This window comes from Centruroides vittatus, unplaced genomic scaffold (assembly GCF_030686945.1).
Source record: "Centruroides vittatus isolate TY-2023 unplaced genomic scaffold, ASM3068694v2 contig_1046, whole genome shotgun sequence".
Taxonomy (NCBI): Eukaryota; Metazoa; Arthropoda; class Arachnida; order Scorpiones; family Buthidae; genus Centruroides; species Centruroides vittatus.
The window spans coordinates 381651-400511 of record NW_027120675.1 but is presented as its reverse complement, the minus strand read 5'-3'; the positions used below and the strand labels follow the sequence as shown (position 1 = coordinate 400511).

Below are 18861 nucleotides of genomic sequence, written 5' to 3'. Positions count from 1 at the left end.
TTCATCTAAAACATTAATTTTTTTAACATACTGTTGTGTTAGGCTGCCATGGTCGACCACCAGGACCTGGCCTGTAAAAATATATTATTGTAAATATACTTGAAAAGAATAAAATATTAATATAAAATTAGAAGCTATACATACATGGACATAGGAGGCATGGTTGGGCCTCCAGGTCCTAGTGTGCTATTGTGAGGAGGCCTCATTCCACCATAGTTCTGCATAAAACATGAACAAATATGAAACAATCGCATAAAAAAAATTATATATAATAAAAAGGTTTATCTTACAGCAGGATTCATAGGACCAAGTGGTTGGCCTCTGGGAGGATTCATTCTGGGATTCATAGCCATTCCTGGAGGTCCTATTGCAAATTTCAATCCACTTGAGTTAAATATTTTTGACACTAAATAAATTAATAATTAAAAAAATTCACCACAATTTTTAATGCGTATCAAGTAAACAGTCTACTGTATTGAAGAGACACTACTATTCCAAAATATTCAATAATAAAGAAACAAATTTTTGTGAAACAATACAAAAGCTAAGAATAAAAAAACTGATTAGTTTAAAAATATTTTGATGTAATAAAAATTTATGTAAAATCTTAGTCATCTTTGAGAATACAATTTTAAATTTCATCTAATTAGAAATGAAGTTTTACAATACTGAGAGAATATCCAGTTTTCAAATTTTAATAAACTTAAACAATTGCTGAAGTAACTAATTTTAAAAAGGTAAAAAAAATATATAAATATTACAATTTTCAAATATATTTTTCATAAATATTTAAAATTTTATTTGAAAATTATAAAAAATAATATATTTAAGAAATAACTGATTTCTATATAGTTAGATTATTTGTGTTTGTTCATTTTATGAATATTAAAATGAATATTAAATAGTAGTATGACTTAAGAATACAGCTTTATATCATACAAATGCTTAACAGAGAAAAATAGTTTACTGTTTTGAACCAGAAGAAAAAAATTTAAAACTACCAGTAATAAGGGTTATAAATCTGTAATTTTCAATAATGACCTTCAAACAACAAATTGTTTTAGTAGCTGTAAGCTAAAATATATACAGTATGTATTTGTTTAGAATGCAATATTCGTTTTTTAGAAAATAAAGAGGAAAATCTGATGATAACTTCTAACATAATTAAAAAAAACAAAAACTATGGTTTAAGACAATTATCAAATACAAGTAATAATAATACGGAATTTTATTGGAATTTAGTGTAATTATATATTCAAGTACTGAATAAAAAATCATTACTCCAAAATCTTGCTTTAATTTTTATTTTTATTTTTGAAAAATATATAAAATGCATTATACGAAATTATTTAAAGCATAAATCATATGAAATATTGCTTTGCTTATTTGAAAAGGTTTTTTAAAAATAAAATTTAACTTTATCTCTCTACAATTTCATTCTTTTCTTACATGCATATTTTATTAAATATTGCAATAAAATAATATTTTTAATTTTTGTAGTTTCTTAAATAAAACTTCAACATTATTAAATATTTTTCTTCTTGATCATTTATTTTTAAAACAATTTCAATAAAATGTTTCCAATTATTCATAAACTTAAAGGATAACTCACTTAATGCATCATTAACAAAAAATTATTACTACAAGAGAAAATTTTCCAGGTACAGAAAAGAAAAGAAAAAAAAAAAATTCTATTTCAAAGTAAATCCACAACCATAAAACATTTACCTTCATTTTAATGACATCTGAAACAAAGAGAACTCAACAGCAACTGTCAAATCTGAAGCTATTTATTACTAACTTAATTAAACTTTAGCTATTAAATGATGAATGGTGAATCCTTCAACAAAAATAATTTTTAATTGAAAATTATAATTTAGGTCTTGGGATTATTTTTGAATAATGCACTTTTAAATTTAATAATAAAAAAAAAGCTAAAATATTGTGCTATATTGTTTAGAATATATATTACTTGTCTTCATCCATTTTTTATAACTAACCTGAAAATATCATTTTTAAATCAAACTTTGGGGTACTATTTTTTTATTAAAATGTTTTTTAAAATATACAAATAGATAAGAAATAATCAAAATGTCTTTTCAATAAATTAATAAACTTTTGATCATCACTTTTTGAAGAATCATATAAAAAATTATATGCACTACAAATTAAACAACAGACAGTTTTAGATTTTATTCATTTTAAGATCAAGACACATTATTCAAACAATGACTGACTAATTTAGGAAGTATTTAAAAAATTGCCTCACAGATTCATTTTTTTTTTTATTAAACAAAGGATATCAGCATGAGACACAGTGTTAGTATTTGGATAAGTAAACAAAGAACATGAAGGATGGAAGAAAGATCTGCAATGCATTATGGATAATGTCTATCATACTGGTATTTAAATTGATCTACAACATGCAAATATCTTAAACGTGACTTATCTCCATTTTTGCCCAAAGTCTAGGGATAAGGGAATTAAATTCTGAAATACATTTGCTGATGGATTATGCAAAAACTGTTTTATGTAATAATTTGAAAGAAAGAGAAAACGGTAAAAATCTTACTTAACAGTGAAGATCTTATTAACATACAACAATATATATATATACATACACATAACATAGGTTTAGTATCTCATATTCATTTCATATCTTCAATCTTAAAAAAAAAAAAACATTATAAAATATTATTCATTCACAACTTCAAGCAGTGAGATAGGAGAATATGAGATATTTTACAAAGCAAAAACTTTATTACAAGATGAAATACTGTGTTCCACACTGTGACAGGTAATATGTCCACGATAACTTTCTATATTTTAAGAGGTGGAAAAAAGAAAGAAAGAAAAAAGTGGATCTATTTCCCAACTGGACCACTTGCAACAAATGTGAATGGGAAGAAAATATGGTAGTTGGATGCATTGTATATATCTACAAAGAGAAGCAAATCTATTATAAAATTCTCGTATTCCAAAACAAATAGAAGACTGCTAGCGTTCCGTTTCATTACATTAAGTGAAAGGCATTTTCAAAGTCGTAGTCTATCCATGCAAAACTTCAAACATTAGTTTGGCGACGACTGCAAATTTATACAATTCACCTAACAAACGAATGTCTTTCCAAAACCAACACGACAAAATATTGACAACTAGTGCCGATTTTCGATCGATGCTCAATCCCCAAGGAGACCAGGCTTTCGTCAATTAGCTCAGCTTTATTGAAAGGCAAAAAGGTTGCAAAAATAGTAAGTCCTGTCAGTAAGCTCGCAATCTTTCTAATATAAACTGGAATATTTCATTTAATTTACATTTTAGAGCTTATTCGTTTAATATCCGAAACATTTCATTATATAATTAAAAAATTTTTGTACACGTTTAAGTTTTATTATTTTAATGTCGCGGGAAAAATAAACGCAAGACAATTAAGCGATTTAAAAATAAGAATAAAAAAGCGCCATATATAGTCACCCGCTTCTTTCTTTAGCCTAGTCATATTTCACTGGAGTGTCATCACAGGGGAGAAACAAAACACGAAAACCGTATGACTCTCCTCTGAACTCATCCCACGTAGTCGAATGGTAAAAATAAAAAAGGAAAAAAGATACAGATGAAGGAAACCGGACGAATACGGAATGACCACATTCCCTTAAAAAGAAGCTGTCCTAGTTTCTATTCGGAAGACTAAAACTTGTGAAATATTTATCATAGGGAGTAGAGAGAGCATTGGCGTGTGCGTGTAAAGCAAACCGACTAACAGAGTGCTGGGAACAATAAAATTTCTTTACACCGTCCGTTGTTGAAATTGAGGACGAGTAGCGAAGCTGAATCGAACGACAGGCAATAAAACACAGCCGTCAAGCAGATCTTAAAAATATAACAATATACCGCTATATATCAATGCGACACTCTTTTCGCAGACGGTTGCTACGACGATAAATAACAACAGGTATAGTTCAAGTCTTATACAACACCTTTGAGAAACGTTGGAAAGAAAATGCGTATCTTCTGTATCTACTCGTTATACACAGTATAGGTTACAGATCGATAATACATACACCGATCACCTTATCCCATTAGAATACAAGTCACATTAGATTAATCAGATACCTCTATGCCATTCATCCAAAGAAAAGAGACAATTCGTGCGAAAGATAGAATCCCGAAGCACCAATATTTTAATGATGTCATAAATCAAACTGATTGTACGTTACGTATCATTAGGCTAAACTTTACTTTATTGCCCACGTGGGTGTTAAAAGCTCATCTCCCAAGTTATATTTGTCTAATAAGGCACGACTTCTGACGTCATAGCTACGCGTGTTGTAGATCAGCAAAATTATATAAGTTGTGCAAGTATAGAAAAAATAATAAGTCTAACGTAATTAGGCTAACTCGTATTCACCCACGACGCTATTCTTCGTTCCCTACCATTTTTCGATTAGTTCGAAGCTTTTCGCCCATAGCAACTCGATTATGCCATCTTTTTTTTATTTTATCCAACAGATGCTACTAATTAGTGACGAGTGACAGCTGTCAGCTCTAGTCATAACACGAGCAAGATGAAGACAGAACCACCGAACCGGGTATATAATTAACGACATTCTGCGCAACTGGCATCGAAGAGAAGAAACAGGTGGCGGATGTTCTGTCCCGAAAACAAATTTCGTTAATGCATAGTCCAATTTCGACCGATTCACATTTACATTTAGCAGAAACGAGTCTCTTACAACAGCCAATAAAACGCAAATAAAATGGTATATATCATTCCTATTAAACGTGAAACAGAACCGGAGTCGATACACAATTCACGTATATCATCCGTGACATGTTAATTTTTATTACTGATTACGTTGACCAATTTGGGATTAGTAGGCCCAGAAAATTCTTTCTGGTCCATTTCAGATTTTACAGTTGCAATTAAACTATAACACTATGAATGATGTAAAATTTATCACTATTCAAACTTAATATTTATGAATGTTAGCTTACATACTAACTTTTGATATCTAAAGATATAAATTACAAGTAAAAATGATAGTTATTATTATTATGAAATTAACTTATAATTTAATACACTAGAGAGAATAAGTCCACACTAGAATGGATGTTTAATAAAATCTTAATAGAGGATTAAAAAAAAATATATTAAAATTTATTTGAATTGGAATAATGCCAAATGAAACAAGAAAACAGTTTAGAAAATAACTAAATTATTATTGCATATAAAAGAATTACTTTATTTAATATTCTTAACATGGTTTGAAATGTAAATTTTTCCATTGTTATTAATTAATTTATAAATACACATACATATAATATTAGTAATAATGAAAAATTTACATCTCAAAATCACGTTTAGAATATGAAGGAACTAAAATTATCATGTATACAAAAGAATTGCCGATTTTTCAGCTGCTGAGTAAAAAAATATTTTTTTTCCATAAACTTTAACAGCAGGAACTCACCTTGCCATCCGACAAATTCTCCTCCGTCACCTGTAAGAGAAAACGTCTCTTATATTTTGAAGCTTATTTTATCAACAAATAAAATTTTAAAAAATGAAACAGCTAATGAATTATTTCTTTAAAATTGAAATGACCATAAAATGAATTTTTAACACTTTCCGGAACAAAATGTACTCACTATATAAGTGAAAACATATAAAACTACCAGTTTCCGTAACATCCTACTTAATGTATTAACCTATCCTATGAAAAGGCAAAAAAGAGAATAAAATTTTATCTTAAAGACCTCACCTTGCCTCGTCGGATCCAAGCTGTTGGGCATCATGGGTTGTCCAGGTACACTGCCCGGGGGCTGTCAATAAACAAGAATAATCAGTTTACCACATAGTGGGAGAAATGCCGACTTAAGAGACTGGGGGTCAATTACCAGCCTAGTCTTTCAAACGTGACAGAAGATGGGAAAGGCGAATTTTCTACAAATAGCCGAATATAAAAGAGACGAAACACAGAACAGCTAATGAAATCATGCTATTCACATTTCACGCCTGACGTGGCAAGTTAATCAAAGTGAACACTTTGGCCCGCAGCGGGAGAAAGGAATGAAAAGAGCGAGTGCCAAGATAATTACGGTCAGCGGGCAACAGTCGACCACATACCTCAGGTGTCACGGGCATAACTAACATATTTTCTTGCTGGCTAATATCTTTTCTGGATCACGGAATTCTCTCATAACATTGCTTTCGCTTCTGCAAATTACCGAACATCAAAAGGGCGAGACGCAGTTTCGCATCATTTCGAGTGAAATAGTAAATACGATCGAGTCGCACATAAAACGACGAAAAAATGTGAATAGCGGTGACAAGGAAACTCTCAAAAAGTTGGCATCAAATAATCAAAATATTACATACATTCGTACTTACATTGAAATCTACTTGTTGAGGCATTCGGACTCCAGGCCTTGGTCCTCCGGGATACCTCGGCGACATGAATGGCTGTGAAAAAAAAGAGGAAAGAAAATTAAAATAGTAATACTCGACAACGGGCGGTTCTCTGTTGCGCTAGCAGTGGCGAATTTATCGACGCAGCTGGAAGTTAATTCGTGCATTGAACACATCTTGATGAGGTCCAGTCGAGTGCTGATAGCCCCACCAGTCCATCTCGCTAACTGACAGAGTGCAGGCGCTAGCAATTAGAGTGAATTTACGCACGACGTGGCTGGAAAATTGGAAGAGCTGACCTGCATCTCTACCGGGAAATCGAAGCATCTGCAGATATCGGAACGAGTTTGGGTCAGTCTTTGACTAGAATAACACTCTAATAACGTAAAGGTATAGAACTCGATCAAGGTTGATGAGAAAGCAGAAACTCAGACCAGATAACGCTACTCGACACGCATCATTAAGCTTCCATCTGATGCCAGATCTTTGCGACGCTTGCCCGCTTACTTACTACTAAATAGTTTTTCGTCATGGTCTCTCCTCTCACTACAGATTGCATCGCGCTTCTCTTTTATTTTTCATTGTCAGCTGTAACGATAAGTATCGAATATTTGTAGATGCGGGTAAGAGGTTATTGGATACCCCCAATTTTTCCAAATACGGACTTAGAGTGGCACACGCCATTAAGTCGGGCGAGGTGCCGTAATGTCTATTTATTACCCACCCACTTGACGATCCCAGTACCGGGTTGTGTGGAAAGATGAGCTATTTCACCTGCCACTTGATCACATAATAAACAGCCTCACAAACAGTGTCAGGCGGCACCATCAGTCAACAGATACTTATCTGCCACCACATGGCCCGCCTACAGGTTCTGCAGCACGGGTAAGTCCTCAGCTACGACAAAGCTTTTGTCGGTAGAGAGAATACTTGAAAGCTTTCTTTGTGGACTGCAGCTGTGCCTTACCACTAGATATGCGGATGAGAAGCGGACATTCTATCTACGACGTAACTTTATCCGACAGAGAGGAAATGAACAGACCGACTTCATTTCCTGTTCATTCATCGCACAATTTACAAGTGATCGCCACAGACCGATGACCCTCGGATGGAACCAACTTGTAGTTTTGCACGATGGTCGTCTCCGGTGACAACTCCTTTTAGAATACTTCTAAACTCTAATATCAACAATAATTAAAGGAGAGAACAATCGCACGTGAGCACATCACGTGGGATGTTACCCGACATGCACAGCGCCGACACCACAACACAAGACGTCAGTTAGGAAGAGAAGGGGAGTACCGCCGGCGGATGTTGTGCCTATCAGGTAGGAAAACTTCCTATTACGGAACCAGAAAACTTTTTCTATGTTTTACTAATTAAGAATAGAATATATTTTCGGAGAGCTTGGGGTCATTCTTAAATATTACACGAAAATGATTCATTATTGTTAGCGGAAAATCAACAGCGTTGATAAGAACGTCATTTATTAATCACGGAATACTCCGTTAACGACGATCACTCTTGACGGTAATTTATAATTGTCCGTATCTCCGTAATTATGAATATCCAATCTAAGTTAACCAGTAAAAATGTGGAAATTTATATTATAAACTAACTTAACCGGGCATTATTTTGATAGCCTAATACATAGAAAAACTTTTCGAAAAGACAGCTGTAGAATAAGCAACTTTATTCGTTCGACTAAGTTAGCGTAACTAATTAATTTTAATTACTGTTAAAATAATTATATTGGGAATGCGTTTTTCTTGTGAAAATAATTTGTATGGGAAGAATAATTATTTGCTGCTACTTCGTTCGTGTGATAAATTTCCCACCCGTCCTTATACATGTGCAAGAACTCTCTACCGAGCGAACTTCCTTGTTCTTCGCGGCCAGCATCACTCTCTCTTCCTTTTTTTGAACTCCCGCCCCACATGACACTTTTCTTCGCCCTCTAGCGCTATCTACACGCACCTCTTCATTTTTAGCTCCCTCTGGTATCCTAAAATCAAAACTTTTGTTTAGATCTCCCATCCAGCTTTCTTGTTTTGCGCCATTAAAATTCGGGTACGGAGTCGGCCTTTTATGAAACGTCATAAATTCGCGTATTCATAACGTCCACCAACGAGATAAAGCAGGTGGTGAGCCGTAGATAAAACGCGACGCTGAAGAACATTAAAAATTAACTATCGCTGTTGACTGGAGTAGCCAATTGCCAGCGTAGACAGTATTTACATCATTAATGAATAAAGTTTTGACTGAACAAACAATTTCGTGGTCTTAAACGGAAAGGACAGATTAATCACCCTCTCTTCTCTCGCAACCTACGATGAGATTGCGGTTACGGTTTATGGGCTTCTCATTTCTATCCCTTATTTCGAAATATCGAGGAATATCGTCTTGTCTCGTTTATGGCGGGTCGTTACGATTTACTTTTATAATCGGAGGAGAGGACCTCGTTCCGCAGTTAGAGGAATCGAGTTTCAAATATAAAAATCCTAACTGCTGCATTACTTTTTCCTTTCTTTACTATGTACTCGTGCTGCCATCTGGTATTATAAAATTCCAGTGCAATTCTTAGTTTTCTATTCTTAACCATAAAATGCCCAAGCCGCACAACTTTATTTTATCCTTAATACTTTCGAGAGCCATTTGGATAATTTTCGGTCCGAAATGGTTAGGTAATATTCAGAACTCGGCTATTAAATAACCAACAATATCAATTTTTATAATAGATCATATCGAGAAAATGCTCGATGTAATCTACTATCTACAAACCAATATTAAGCTTATTGCAACATTTGTTTCGTCTACAACACTTTTACACCGAAATTTATCAGTTTATAAATAAGTTAAAAAAAATTTTCCTGCCATTCGGTAAAGGCTGTATGGCTATTACAATTTAATAGCAGCTTTATCTGGGAAATGCAACCACGCCCACTACACGGCACGTTAATGTGGGTTGTTAAAATGATTATTACTATTAAAATATGACTACAAATAGAGCTAAAATATTCAAAACGATTCAATTAGGAAAATTCGACAAGTGGAAAAAGTTTCCACTCCTTTTCCTGAAATAAGAAACTGAATTTTTCGATTTAAGTAAGACAGACATTATGCACATTTAAAAATTAAGAACACTTCAATATTTTTTAATCTGTAGGCAATTGAAAGATTTAATTGATGAAATGAAAGAAGTCAGCCGAACAGATTAAATTCGACAGATCGAAGATTAAATAAATCAAATAAAAATCAGATTAACACATGACCAAATAGGAAAAAAAAAAATTAGAAATTCCAACTCCTTTCGCTTTTACTACAATTTTAAGAAAAAGTTGCCATTCGTAGAAATGCCCTCCGTCATATCAAATTAATTTCCACTCAGGAAATCTAATCTAACTTAACATTCAGAGCGGTTAGCTGAATAAATTAAATTAAGCGCGGACATTATCCCGACAGATAAAACTAACATTTTAATATTTTAACATAACAATGTTGCTTATATTTTAATATTTTAATTTGATGGGGCCATAAATTTTTAAAATGTATTAACATGGAATTCATAACAACCATACTTGTTACACGCGCGTAGCTGCTTTTCTTTAAAAAAATCGATTAAAATTAATGTTTTATTTAAATTAAAAACGCAGAAAATATTACTCGCCTACGGGGAAAAGTAAACTAGTTGGGATAATCGATATGGCTTATCAAATTCTCACTATCTCTTCCATCGCATCGTTTGTTCCTATTCTGAACTAAGACTGCACGTGGCATATCTCGTTCACATCACGACTGCTGACACGAATACCGGTTGTGATTAGTGACGTGCAAGATACATATATATCCCTAAAATTTCGCATAATCTTCCGATGCCAGTCTAAAGGGCGTTCTGCGATATCTTTTTTTTCTTTTTTCGAGAGGCCTTTTCTACAACCTCGCGGCGAAATGTTCACAGTTTCTAGTTAATCGCTTAACGTTCGGGGGATATTCAGTTTGCATATTAGGAAGCGGTAGAAAGGACAATAGACATTATCGTTGATGATAAATGCGCGTTGCAAAATTCATATCGGTGCTCCTCTGCATAATTATCCTCGTATTCTGCATATTAACGAGTTTGTCTCGCTTTAATGAAAATATCCCATTTATTTCCCACTGATCTACTTTTACTCGGATGAAATAATTACCATAATTATTAAAGCCTATATAAAGTCGAAATTAATAAATGAAAATTAAAACAAAAAAAAAAATTCACATTATCATCGAATAAAAACTGCTAATTATGTGCTGCGTAATATTCAAATATTAAAATTTTAAATTTCAAATTAATTTATTGAAAAGTATAATACAATGGACTTTTGTTATTGCTATGACCCTTATTAAATGAAATTACTGCGATCGTAGTTTAAAATAATTTCTAATTAAATTCTGGATTATTTAACATTTATTTGCTATCTAATGTATAATTTTATATTACAACTGGCTTATAGCTTTATTAAATAGATTAAGAACTAAAAATTTTCCGGACATTAAGAATATTTCCGTAAGCTAAACTTAAATTACAAAGAAGCTTAATAATTTTCCAAATAAAGCTCTTATATGCGTTACTTACCAAAATTTTGCTCGAAATATCTATTCACACATGTTACATCTAAATATCATACATTTATTAACGTAACAGTTCTAAAAAACTAATCTTATATAACTTATGACGGCTATCACTTCTTACAATTCATACAAATTTCCTATTAATCGAAAATATATTGAATTTCAAAAGTCACAATCTTTATTTAAAATAGAATAAAAATACGCTTTAGTTATTTAGACATTAAAATTATCAATTTGAAGGATCGATATTTATCAACTCAGTAGCAAAATTTTAGCAGCAGCTCCAGAGCCAAAATTAGATCTTTTGAAAGCTTCATTTTAGTGATTAAACAGCAGCTGCTTAAATTTACAACTGATGACTTTTATTTCGACTGAATTATGTTTGTTCAGAAAAGAGATTTTTTGAATTTCTATTTCAAACAATCTTTTTGATTTCAGAAAGGAGGTTAGATCTATGATCGAATAATTTCGGAAAAACTTCATAATCTTTCATAGAAATTTTTTGCAGTTCCTTTATTGTAGAAAATTCGTACGTTAGTTTTAAAACCGCGATTTTGCTGAAATAATTCGTATATTCACGATAAATGCTACAACTTTATACTGAAAACGTTATTAATAGTAGTGCGAGCCTGTAGATTTAAAAAATTTTGACTGCTATTACAAGATGATTTCATTATGGACCGTCTTGAAAATTAATTCTGTACAAATACTAATTAAATTAAATATTTAAGACCTATTTCATTTCAAATATTTATAAATTTGTGAAACAAAAAAAAATGACTGAAATATATACAATAATTTAGATTACCCGTCCAAATCTTGTATCTGCGAATGTGAGAGATCTAAAGACGAAAGAATTTTTCATCTCTTTAAAAATAAATTTCTTTTTTTTTAAGTCCAAACTTTTAAACGGACACATACTTTCCATTTAAAAACAATTTCTTCTTTAGAAAGATGAAAATCTATTTTAATAATAATACATTTTATCTTCAATACTTTCGAAGATAAAAGATCTGGAAAGTGATCCGAATCATCTTGTACTGTACATTTATTGGTTACAGTCAATGACGTTTTATAAAACCAGTTATTAAATTGAAAGTGATAACTGTTTTGTAGTAACCTAATCGTCCCAATTTTAACAATGTACAGAAAAAAAAGTTTTAAAAAGTAATACTAATAACTATAAAATAGTTAAAATGAATTGAATAATCAGAAATCACATTTTCGTAAATACCATAACTGAAAATTGGTATATTATATTCGAAATATTGCAAGATAATCTGTTATTTTCTATTTTGGAAAACATGAAAACGTTAAGTGCTATTTGAAAGCGATAGCCTTTCAATTTAATACAGAACGGTTAGGATGTTAAGTAAGAAAGTTTATCATTATAATTGGATAAAAACTATGATTATGTTTTTGCAATAAGTAGATGACAATCAGTTACTTTGTAAGAGTTGCATTTACAATCATAACGCACGAACTCTGTTTGATGCTTACTATGCAGATCTCAACGTCTGCTTAGAAAATTATATCCTAAGAATATCATACGCTACTAACCGTGTCTACTTGCTTCAGTAACGCATACATACACATACAAGTACTACCAAACACATCGTAACTACTCAAGCAGTTAGCTAATGCAGTGTTAATAGTACGTTATGGTAAGTGGAAAGTTTACCATAATCACTACCAAAACATACTATATTAATATTAGCATTACCATACATTTTTAAACTATAATGACCGCAAACTTCTCGAGAACAACTACGAAATAAACGTTTTTACTATCTTATGAAGCAACGTTTCCAGCAGAAACAGTATGCATGGTAACTATTAAGAGAAATAATTTATGACGTTTTCGGATCTACTTTCATTTAAATTGTTCCTGCGCTAAATAGACGATGAGAAATATTCACGAAATTATAAAAAAATAATTTAAACTTTGAAGTGACCGATACTATTTTTAATGTATAATTAGAGGAAATAGACGATGTCGATTTAAACAGATAAAAACAGTGACAAATTTCCTCCATTTGCAATGCGAAGTTAGGAGTAAATACTATTGAATCTACAAAAAAATGTTTGTAAAAATTGACTAAACAAATTTATAGTTCATAACATCTATTTTATAACACATTTTAAATTATATTTTTCAAATGGTTAATCATAAATTACCCAAGCAAATTATATCTTGTAATACTACAGTGGCCTATACAAAATTTATAATTGTTTCATAAAATTGATCAGTTTATACATACATAAAAGATATCGCATCTAGAAAATTTTCATAATAAATTAATCCTGTTGGCTTTCTAATATAAAAATTATAAAGCATTTTAAAGAAGTTCCATATTTGAGTAGCACATATAATACACTCGTAATTATTCTAGAATCAGTAATTCGTAATCAAGTCTACTAGTGATTTTAAAATCTCGATTATGAATTTAAGATATAATTTTTAATATTTATTTCGGATGCAAATATTGTTGTATATAATATCATGAATATATAACGTATGTTTGGGAAGATTGCTAATGTAAATAGATGCCTTCGGTAGCAAGTAATCAAAACAAAAATCGAATCTACGATTGTGCATCCTGTTATTCCATAAATGCATTCATTTTTAACTATAATCCATCAAGCATCGCAGATAAAACATAATTAGACAGCTATTATTTGAGAATATTTAGTTTCTTTCGGGTTAAAGTCGGATATCTGAATAATTATATGATTTCAAAGACTCTCTTGAAGCTAATTTATAACAAAATTTTAAATACTTTCCAGTATGTCAATCGGTTAAATCGAAGTGAATTCACGTAATCGTAGGCAAGGAAGAGCCTCAAAAAAAAAAAAGACTCTGCTAATGCAAATTATATCTTGTACTTTGGCAGAGTCGACTTGTGTTCCTGTGATTGAAGACAGTGTTTGAACGATTGAATAAGGGTAAAATTAAAAGAAAATAAGTAGTTCTTCAGGTTATACGTAAGATTTACTGATTTAAAGATTTTAAAGAAAACCTTTCTTTGATAGCAACAAGTTTTATATGTATTTAGCTTACAATTTGTATTATTTTTAGATTAATTTTAGATATATAATACAATAGCTTTACGACATTAATCCGTTCCAGCAACCTTATCAAATCATGAATATATATATTCATTTATCTACTATACTAAATAAAACTAAAATATTAAAAAATGCTGACAAAGTCACCTTTTACTTATACTTTTCCCAAAATGCCAGTGATAAATGCAAGTTACCGAAAATGTGTGCATTCACCTTATCTACCCGAAACACTTGCGTTTGCATCGATGATTGGCTTATTTGCAATCCATGCTTATCCACGTGGTCCGGTTGATGACAATGTAAGTCCAATCATAAAGTGAATATTTATTTTAGAGTGAACCTTGTTTCATCACGGAGAATCATCATAAAAAATGATTCGATAGTAAACTGAACCAACCGTGAAGTGAAAGGTCTACTATACGTTACTTTAACAAAATTGAAAATTCAATTTAGTTTTTGGGTATAAAAACTGTAAATTTGAACTGTTTTCTTATGTGATTTTGGACAATAGGAGTTTCCCTCTCTAATAGATGTAATAAATAATTATATTTGAAATGTGTTTTTGCTGAAATAGCAATCTCATCCTGATGTTAACTGTTTTGATAACGAGATAATCATCTTTAAATATATTTTCAAGATAAAATCAACATTTTTTAATTCTAGAAACAAGTGAATTACCGATTTCTGTTGTTTCTCTCAATATACTAGTATCTTTAGGATATTCAAGCTTTTATTAATTTACAATTCTATTAATATCTAACATCATTAGAGACTTATTTTAGTTTTTAAACGTTTCGTGTTTCGATTAATTTGATGGCTACGCGATATTCTACTGAATGATTATATTTCATTAACAAATATTCTAATGAAACTATTATAGAAATGCTCAACGTTTTTATTAATTTTTAAAATCATTGTAAATAAAAATTAACTTTATCATATTTACATAATTTACATGCTTGCTTATCACAGATTGATTTGGCTAAAAGGATTTACATATTTCTAAATTTTTAAACAATTAATGATGAAAATAAAGTTATAATGAATTATATAACCTACACAGAAATCTTCATTACAAAGAACATTATTAATTTGCTTATTTTCCAATTTTATTAATTAATTTTTGAATTAAACGTTAATATTTTAAAATGTTCAGAATATCAAAATTCATATTTAAACACCGAAACTATGTACAAAATAAACTATAATTAATTTTTCTTTTGCCATATAGCTCATTGAGAATATACTTATATATTTTTAATCAATTAATACCTAAATGTAATCAAATAACTGCTTTAAAATGATCCAAGATATATCAATGTGATAATTTGTTTTGAGGAACGACAGTGAATGGCGCAAACTTTTTCCGTTCAAAATTTTGACACAACTGTCTCGATGATTTTCTTAGTGGTACCTCGATATATTCGTTCATCGCTTCTTCGATAAATATTGAGGTTTTAACTACGCTATAATGAAATAATCCCAGCAAATAATATTTATTTATACTTATCATTGGAGAATGAATATTTATATTCTTGCAATGAAGACTAAATTTCATCAGAGACGGTTTTATGAATATGATTTTGCATATTTTTCCTAACTTTCCTCGTGTAAGTTGTTTATATCCACTCATTCGCTAATTGTTTCTGTGCAGGGTTTGTGCTTTCGTGTTACTCCAATGTTACTTTCAAACTTTCATCTCAATACTAAATGATACTAGGTGATTATGACCGTCAGATTAATTTTCATTGTTATTCTTTATAGCTGTCGTCACAAAATGTTTTGTACATTCTTATTCGTTTCGTCAGAGTAAACTTGGATCATCATTTTTGCATGATAATCATTTCACAAAATTATTATTATTACTTTAGCAATAATTTACTTATCAAATGAATTAGTTATCATGAAGTTGTAGTCCATTTCCAAAGCTGATGTTCAAAGATTTTTAAATGCACGGCGGTTAAAACAACAGGAAGATTAAAACAATACAAAATCAAGGATTCTCTCAGAAAAATTTCCTGAGCCCATATTTTTTTTTCCATGATCAAATTAAGTTGCTTAGTTTATTCCTGAAAGTAAAAAATTTGCTCCAATGTTAGATTCCTTTTTCCTATTTTAACTTGAGCTACATTGTATTATATATATGAATGCTTCTCAAATTGTGTATTTCACTGGCAATCAACAGCAGCAATAACATATCCCACAGTAAAATGTTTATGAAAATTATATTAAAAATGTATATACTTAAAAATATAAATTAATGTCCAAATATCGGAAAGTATTCTTCACAATACATAGTCGATAAATATACATAGCTATACATGCAAATTTTATATTTATATATAAATAGACTGTGCGTATGCTACTTCCTCTGCTATACGTGAATGAATTCAAAATTTTTGTAAACTCGACTATATACATATCACAAATGCATATCAACATCAATCCATATAATTTTTTACGTGTATATTTTTACACATAAAAAATGCTTTTAAAAATGCACGAATTAAACTCTAAATTTTAATTAATATCTAATATATTATGATATTTCATTTGTAATTATACAATTTATATATGCCATAACTTCAATGTAATTATTTATGTATTACACATTTCATTCACACATAATCAATAGAAATTTATGTAGATATTTAAACGCAAATACACGTATTTGTAAATCTATATTGGTTATTATATATACATAAATTGTAATTTTTTTGATAAAATTTAGATTCAAACTTTTTATAGTCAGTAATATATATTTCTCGGCAATGTCTCGTATTGTTGATAGTACTGTATGCTGACCTAAAGAGTAAACACACTCTCTCTCAAGAGAAATAAATGTATACTGGAATACCGTTGCTAAGTTCTTAAAGTTTTTTTAGCTGGAAAAACTGATGTGACCTAACAGCCAGCTGCATGAAAAATAAATATATGAAAACACATAACATATTTTATTTTACATTTCATTTTTATTAGAAAAAAAAGTTATAAACGGTTTACTATTAACGAGGAAAAATTGTTAATTTTTTGACATTTTAAACATTGAAAAAAAAAGTTTTAAATAAATTTAATTCAAAGAAAAATTTGTTTATAGATAAGACTATTCCTTTAACCATTACTTCTTTCTGCCATGTGTGAAAGAAGACTGAGAATTCGAATAAATACTGTTAGCATAACGTTGAATTAAAATGTAAAGAATATCGAAATTCACTCTTTCAGTATTGAAATGAGAAGATTAAAATGTAGTTCTTTAAATATACGCAAATATTTGCATTTGTCGGTATAGATATTTCTATACGAATCTGTAATTTCGAAAGAGAAAAATCTGATACGTTGTTAGAAATAATATTTCTAAATAATTTAATCATATATTTTCTGTAAATTTTTATTTAAGAAATTCTTAAAAATATAATTTACTATTAAAAAGTCAGATTTACAAAATGATAAAGCAGGATAAACGATTTGATTAATTACCATTTGTAACCTTAAGTAAATATTTTTCAAATTGAAAAGTCATTCATTATCATCTATTTAATTCAAAATCAAAAGTAGTTTTATTATAAAAAATTCGTCTTTACGGAATTATGTGCGTGAATTATGTCGTAAAAAACATAATTCATCACATTTGCTCGATATCTATCAGACCATACTGTGAAATATAAGCTTGGGGAATTGCCTGACAGGCTAATAAGCATATTCGGTTTGCCGTTAATCGCCTTTCGCTTGCATTAGTAATGCTAACATACAATTGCATATTAGTATTATCACACAGACTTCGTTTGGCGATAACCATGACAATTTCCTTGAAAATGCTATGAAAACGATTAGCGACTAATTGCAAAATTAAAATGCTCATTAATCTGTGAGGTAACTTTTCTAACTTACAAGCATCATATGAATTTATTTGTTAAGTATCAATGCAGTAATGATACATCTAATGTTTCGTTCCTACTTCATTACAACGTGATTTTTAATTAAATTATTTCAGTTTCTGCACAAACCATTAAAGGAATAACATACTAACTGGAAAAAAATCAGCTTGGATATTTTTCCATTATATTCTAAAAGACTAACTAAAACTAATGCAAGAAAGCATGTAATTCTAATTATTTTGTATATACACATACTGTATAAACATGTTTGTGTTAAAATACGCCTTTGGAATTATAGTAGAATCTGTTGAACAAATATTTGTAAAGGATATTATGGAAAGAATTTTAATATATAAAATTACTTATTACGGTGCATTATGTAAGTTTTTATCGGCATTAACAATTAAAATAAGACATTTAAATTATTTTTTGGAATTTTACGTCATTTTGTAAGTTTTTCTCAAATTCTCAAATATCTAATTATTAATTTGAAATTAGTAATCCTTTTAAGATAAAATAATAAAAACAACACGTGATATCAGACTTGTATCTACAGTTCTAATGTATTTATTTGACAAAAGTAAATACACTAGAACTTCATATATTAAAAATTTGAAGCTAGGTATTTCATTATAATTATTAATATACAAAATACTGCTTTGAATTTTTTTAAATAAATAATTAACGCTAATTTAAAAGCATTCAATGGCAAGACAGGCATCACTAATGATCTTTCCTCCACGCCCACAAGCAAGTATCGATAATATAAAAGCAGTATTATGGTTATAAAAACGATAATAGAAGATATAATAAATAATGACAACTATATACAAGACACATCAGTATAGTGAAATAATGTTTGATATGCTATAATATTAAAAGCATTAGTTTTATTACGAA

The 18861-nt window shown here is 30.0% G+C and overlaps 1 protein-coding gene and 1 long non-coding RNA gene across 11 annotated transcripts in view; one reads left to right on the top strand and one right to left on the bottom strand.

Annotated features, from left to right (window-relative positions):
- LOC136970163 (single-stranded DNA-binding protein 3-like) overlaps positions 1-18861 on the bottom strand; it is a 212643-nt gene that overhangs the window by 18834 nt on the left and 174948 nt on the right. For 6 of the 10 annotated variants that reach the window (XM_067264582.1, XM_067264635.1, XM_067264575.1 and 3 more), the window contains 6 exons: positions 6392-6463; positions 5763-5823; positions 5472-5501; positions 291-406; positions 145-218; positions 32-71 (listed from right to left, as the gene is read on the bottom strand). In XM_067264582.1, the coding sequence (XP_067120683.1) occupies positions 32-71; positions 145-218; positions 291-406; positions 5472-5501; positions 5763-5823; positions 6392-6463 (393 nt within the window). The remainder of the gene's footprint in view (positions 1-31; positions 72-144; positions 219-290; positions 407-5471; positions 5502-5762; positions 5824-6391; positions 6464-18861) is intronic. The other 4 variants (XM_067264606.1, XM_067264642.1, XM_067264589.1 and 1 more) reach the window with 1 other exon arrangement.
- The window catches only part of LOC136970221 (uncharacterized), a 36113-nt gene continuing 23736 nt past the window's right edge, over positions 6485-18861 (top strand). The window contains exon 1 of the long non-coding RNA XR_010879959.1: positions 6485-7736. This is a non-coding gene — a long non-coding RNA (uncharacterized lncRNA). The remainder of the gene's footprint in view (positions 7737-18861) is intronic.